Here is a 6000-nt window from a genome sequence, read left to right on the forward strand (position 1 = left end):
CCCTGAGGAAGGGACCCACACTAGGGCAGTTTGTGAAGAACTGGAGCCCGTGGGAAACACACGCATTAGGACTCTCTCCCATGGGAAGGACTGAAGCAGGGAAAGACTGTGAGGAGAAGGGAGCAGCAAAGCCAAAGCAATACAGGCTGACTACAAACCCCATCCCCCTGCACCACGTGGAAGGAAGTACAGGAATCAGAAGTGAAGCAGAACCTGAGGGGCTTAGGGAAAGAGGTTTTTAATTTTATTTCTTGCTATCCTTCTGTGTTATTAATTGTCAATTATTGACCTTAATCTTCAAGTCAAGTCTATTTTGTTTATAACAATAATGGGTAAGTTTTATAAATTATCATCCCTGCCCTTCAGACTTCTAAAGCTATTGCCAGGAGTCTTGAGAGTTTCCTCCTGTTTCTACCCAGCAACAGAGACACCAGTTGTACCTGTCACAACAAGGTCTGGAAGATAGAACAACACCTACTAAATCTGAGAGGGGAGAAAAAAAAAAGCTTCCCTTTTGTCAACTAGGCCTACTTTTAGAAACCTCTGACCCCTTAGGGCTTTATTTAATTTCACAAGAGCACCATTTTAACTTAACTCACAATACATTCAGAGGTTAGAAAGGGATAGTTTTCAAGAGTACTCAAACTTTCAAAGAGCAGGACTAGGGGACATTGCTGTATCTGATTCAGCTAGCAGTGACCCTTTCTCAGCAAATACTCTTGCATTACCTTCACTCCACAGATCCAGTTTCTGCTCACTATTGTGCACACACTCAGTGCGGCTGTGAAGCCATGTGGATTCCCATTTGGCTGCCTCATGTTCCAGTCCTCCTACATGGCCACACTGGTCATTCTCTTCATCAACTTCTACATTAAGGTAAGCAGTCTTCTCTGAGAGCTCTCTGACAAGGGTGGGGAAAACAGAACTTTTTGGATACCAGTCTGGGTGGACTCAGATGTAAAATGATCATCAGTGCTTAAAATATGTTAGTATTAAAATATATATGTCACTTAAGAATAACAGATACAATCATGTCTGAGAGAGAGTTATTTAGCAGTGATGACCTCCTCATTGCAGCTCAGCTCTTCTGCACTTGTATAACAAGTCAGGTACTGCATTCAGTACACAGGAGGTCAAATTTGCTTTGGTGGGCAAATTTTTGAGTCTTTCTCCTCCTTAGGAGAAAAAAAAAAAAAAAAAAAAAGAAATGAACAGCTCTGTCTCTGCCTTGTTTACTTCAACATCTTTTAGCAGGGGGTGCTCTAGCCTGCCTGTATACACGAAGCTTTTAGTGTACAAGGCTTGAAATCTCTTTCGATACTGAGAAGTATTACAGTAAGACTAATAAAGTAACATCACCCACAGCAGCAAAAAGACTGCAGCACCATTAATGCCATCAGAAGAAAATATATACATCTGCATTAACAAACACCAGAGAGCTCCATTTACAGTTAACCATAAGTAGTGGTTTGGAGGCTCTAAAGGAACCCAAGTGTTTACTTTGGATTTTGCTTTTACAGACATACCGGAAAGCACCTTCAAGAACAGCTATAAAGGAAACCCCTGTCACAACAGAAATCAAGAATGGCTTCCATAAGGACTACTTTGCTGCTGCCAATGGATTGCAGAATAATAAGAAGGCACAATAAGTATAGTGTTTCCTATGATCTTTTTTTCTAAAGAGTAAAAGAAGAAAAAAGACTGAATTACAAGCTTTAGCTTAAAACCTATTTGATTACATTTATCAGTTCTTTGTACCAGACACTTATTAATGTACTGCTATCTAGGTTTTAACAAAATGAGTAGAATTACTTGTCTTGTCAAAGATCACCATCAGAAAAAGAAAGCCAAGATATTTCTCATATGAAAAAGAAAACCTTTCTGATCTCTAATGCTGACACAAAAACGCCTTATGAAACACTTGATGGATAAATCCATCAATGCCTTCAAAAGGTTAGGACTCTGTTCAGACTAACAGGGTGAGCACTTTCTGGGCATGTGAGAGGTCTTGAGGCAAGGCTTCACAATGCACCCAGTGCATCCAGCTGAACTGCAGCCAAGGTCAGGAAAATAAGGGGGGGGGGGGGGGGGTGTGGGGAAAAAGGTGAGAATCATACCTTTTCCATCACCATACCCCTCTTTTCTTCTTCTCAGCAATTCCCCAAAACACACTCCCTCCCCATGGACACCAGCAAGGTGCCCTTTGATCCTGTGTCAGCCCTGGGGAAGGACATGACAGAGGGCAGAGCCCAGGTGCACCATCCCATAGTTTGCAGGCGGTTGTGCACCACGCTCACTTGCTTTACACAAGTGCAACCTGATTCAAATGCCAGGAAGGCTGGCAGGAGCTTTCTGTTTCAGGGGGCTGGACTGCTAGCCCCTGGCACTGCCCGGTCTGGTATTCTGAACACAGAGCAAAATAAGTTACTTTGGATATGCTAAGTCATTAGGACTTCTAGGTAAATGGATTTTGAAAGAAATAGGATCTTAGCATCTTAAGGAAGATAAATCCATTGAGTGTAAATGTGTATAAAGTTAATCCTACACAAACACTGCTAATTCAAAGGAAACTGTCATGCCACATATTAATAGACTGGAAGATGCAGAAAATTTGAAAAGTGAGTTCAGCAATGAGCGAAGCAGGTAATACACAAATTTCTGTGCCAGGTGGACCTTACTCAGACTAGTCTCTGGCTGGGGAAACAGAGGCACAATCCTCTGTAGGAGAAGCAAGGAGATATCTGCTGTCTGCAGCTGTAAAGGTGTCTCTCTCCCAATAGCCCATAACCATCTTTGTTGCTTCAGTTCGCTGCATTTACCCCCCACTCAAATGGTTAGAAATGAAAAAGACCCAGGGTTAACTTTATAGATCTGCCCTCACCCTTTTCTCATTTAGCCCACTTAGTTTCTTCACTAAAAATAGACATACTTCTTTCCTCACAGTGAAGTAGTTCTGGTCTCTCCCATTCTCACGTATAAAATTCTCTCGACAAAAACGGCTTTTGAAGTCACTTCAGCCCAGCAAGTCCCTGGGACTGAAGCAGTTCAGTAAAGGACACGTCCTCTCACTCCTGTCACCTTGCAGAGTCCCATGGCAGGAGGAGGACAAACACACATCCAGCCAGCACAGAGAGCCCACATGCAGAGGAGGCTGTCCCAAGTCCTGCTGTCCAATTCTTCTTCATCTCTAGAGGATCAGTAATCCCCTCCAGATATCCCCATTTAGATGATCTGCCATCAGGGGCTTGTGGAGACTGCAGGTGCAAAGGCAGGAGGAAGGTTTGTCCCAGGGAGCTGTATGGACACATGGCAGCCAGCCTCACCAGGAGCAGCCCAAGAGACTGCAGCCATGATGGCTCATGGATAGGAGGGAAAGGGGATAAGGAAGTGGTACAGTAGGGGAAGAAGAACAGATGGAATTGTCCAGAAAAAGCAAGAGGAGAAAGTAGCGTGAAGAAGGGTGTCTTGTGTCAGAGTTCTGCTTGAACATGTGCTTGAAAGTCCTATTGTCTGCCACCTGTCACCAGCTGTGGGATATGCCCAGCCACTGCCCTGGAGGGATATCTGCTGAGATAAAAGATTTTGCAATCGCCCAGCAGGACTCCCTGGAAAGGCAACCACTTGGGTCATGGCGAGGAAAGGCAGACCCACAATCCTTTGGGAGACACTATGCAGATCATTCTGTAACCCATTGGTCTGTCCCAGACCCTCTGTAATCCATTGGTCCCCTTGCTGATCCCCTGTATCCCTATAAAAGATACCAATTCGCCCCTGTGGCAGAGAGAGGTCATCCGTAGCTCCCCCCTTCGCCGGAGGGGACCCATAATAAAGCTGCCTTCGTGCGGAACCAGCCACACGGGCCTTCTCATCTCTCTCTCTGGTCTGGTTTGGCCTGGAGGCTGCCTTGCAGAGCTGAGCTGGAATCACGAGCTGATATCACTAAAGAGCTGACAGCTTCTGCAAGGGCTCCTCTGCCAGCAGCTGAGAGGAAGACACCGGACCCCGGGAAGGCGATTCCTTTTGGGACCGTCTCCCCGAACCGGTCATCTCTTCCTGGGTCACAGCCTCGGACCCCACCACCAGCTGTAATAACCAGCCAGTTCCAGCTCCATTGCAATGTAGACAAAACCTTTCTGCTCCAGCAGGAAACAAATTCCCAAAATGCTGCAGCAGAAGCAGTACCTCTGAGCAGCCTGACTGCTGAACGGCATCATCGTGAACTGGGTGACCAAAATAGCTGCAATATTCAAACACTTTTACCCCACCACACCAACCTAGATCTAGCTGGTGCATATTCACATTTGCTCCCCTCTTCACGAAGTTGGTCACAAAACCTCACTTACTGAAAGTCAGTGTTTTGTTTTATTTAGCACTCAATAAGGGGAAAAGCAGCAACCCCAAAAAACACCCAAATCAAAAAACCCAAGAACCCTGCATTCACAAAGCCTGGACACTGTATGCATATACTATTTCTCACTGGCCCTTCCAGTACCTTTACAGGTGTTTCTGATTGACACTGTAAAAATCCCAAGATGTAAGAAATTAGTGGGTTTGACTAAGGGTGTTTTACACAGCCCTAAGTAAAGGGAGCACTTCAGAGCTCTGCAGAAATCAGCCTGATACTGGAAGCCAGGGTAGAGGCAGAGATTTGAAAGACCTGTCAAGACAGTGTACAAGGTAACGAGCTAGACCATTCATCTAAGGCAAGCACAAAAAGGGCTGAGTGCCCCAGCATGGATTTTAGGCCGAGTGGAGTCCATAATCTTTTGATGGCAAAGCATGCATTTGACTGTCAAGGTGGAAAGCGTCAGCTGTGCTAAGTGTTAAAGTTTACTACAGCAATCAAACCCGCAGATATTGTCTTTTGTTCTGTTGAAATCTCATTCAAAAGAAAAGGAAATAAATAAATGCCTTACTTGAAATTCAAAGGGCTGGGGAAAAAAAAAAAAGAAAAAGAAAAAAAAAAAAAAAAGGTAAAACCAGAGATGGTCACAGACCTTGTAGATCCAGATCAGCCAGGAATGCTGGAATCAGGTATGTTTAAAATTCTTCAGATATGTCTTAACATCTTCAAAATGCCGCAACTTTGAAGAAAGAGAAGCAATGACTTTTTAAAGTGATTTTCCTGTAATACATAACACTGTAAATAAACAAATTTTACTATCAGGCTGTCTCCACTCCTCTTTAAGGCATCAAATTGGGCTGGTAACTGGTTACTTGAGGCTGCTTTTGTTCTCCAGCTTTTTCAGATGCATTTTAGAACACTCACATCAGACTGGGAAACAACCTCTGTAAACTTTACACAATACCTTCACTGGTGTTGGTGTAAAGCTTCCATGTAGTCTTTTTGCCCCACTATCCATAAAAATTTGGGCTTTTGAACAAAGGTAATATTGCAATAACTGTTTGTTCAAAGCTTGTGCTTGCCCATCAAGTCCTTGTTTGATAATCAGATTGCTTTCAGTTGGAACGTGATAGTAGAAAACAGGGGAGAGACAATTGAGAAATCAAATCTCAGAAATAATATTTCTTTCAGATTGAAGATACAAACAGAGTGGGAAGGCATGCAAACACTTGACTGTTTTTGCTCACCAAAGGGCATGTGTGGGGTGACAGGCAGAAGGAAAAGCTATTGAGGTTGATTCACTGTTTTGGGATGTTAGTAGCTTCCCAAGGAAAGAAGGAGGAATGAGTTTTACTAAAGACCCTTCCAGGAACAATGGAATTAAAGGAGATAAATCAAGCTGCTGATGTGTTGTGCCAAGGCTCAGCTTTACAAGGCTTTTCTCACAGTCTGTCTATAAGTAATGCTTTCTCAACTCTTGCTCACGAGAAACAAAAAACCAGGAAAGGCTCTGTGGCTGTGTTTGATTCCAATACATAATAGCTCTCAGCTCCTCCTAGATACATGCCATTTTCCAGTGCATTACTCTCTTAGATGCAGCTCTACTGCCTGCAGGACCTGTCCCTGTGTGCTCCAGCCTACCTCAGCATGCCTTA

General features: G+C 44.0%; 1 protein-coding gene across 3 annotated transcripts in view; it reads left to right on the forward strand.

Annotated features, from left to right (window-relative positions):
- The window catches only part of ELOVL2 (ELOVL fatty acid elongase 2), a 48239-nt gene extending 44837 nt beyond the window's left edge, over positions 1–3402 (forward strand). For 2 of the 3 annotated variants that reach the window (XM_039549440.1, XM_039549438.1), the window contains 2 exons: positions 742–876; positions 1521–3402. In XM_039549440.1, the coding sequence (XP_039405374.1) occupies positions 742–876; positions 1521–1649 (264 nt within the window). In that variant the 3' untranslated portion in view covers positions 1650–3402. The remainder of the gene's footprint in view (positions 1–741; positions 877–1520) is intronic. The other variant, XM_039549439.1, reaches the window with a different exon arrangement.
- The last annotated feature ends 2598 nt before the right edge of the window (positions 3403–6000 follow it).

The sequence above is a fragment of the Corvus cornix genome, chromosome 2 (genome assembly GCF_000738735.6).
Source record: "Corvus cornix cornix isolate S_Up_H32 chromosome 2, ASM73873v5, whole genome shotgun sequence".
In the NCBI taxonomy this organism is placed as follows: domain Eukaryota; kingdom Metazoa; phylum Chordata; class Aves; order Passeriformes; family Corvidae; genus Corvus; species Corvus cornix.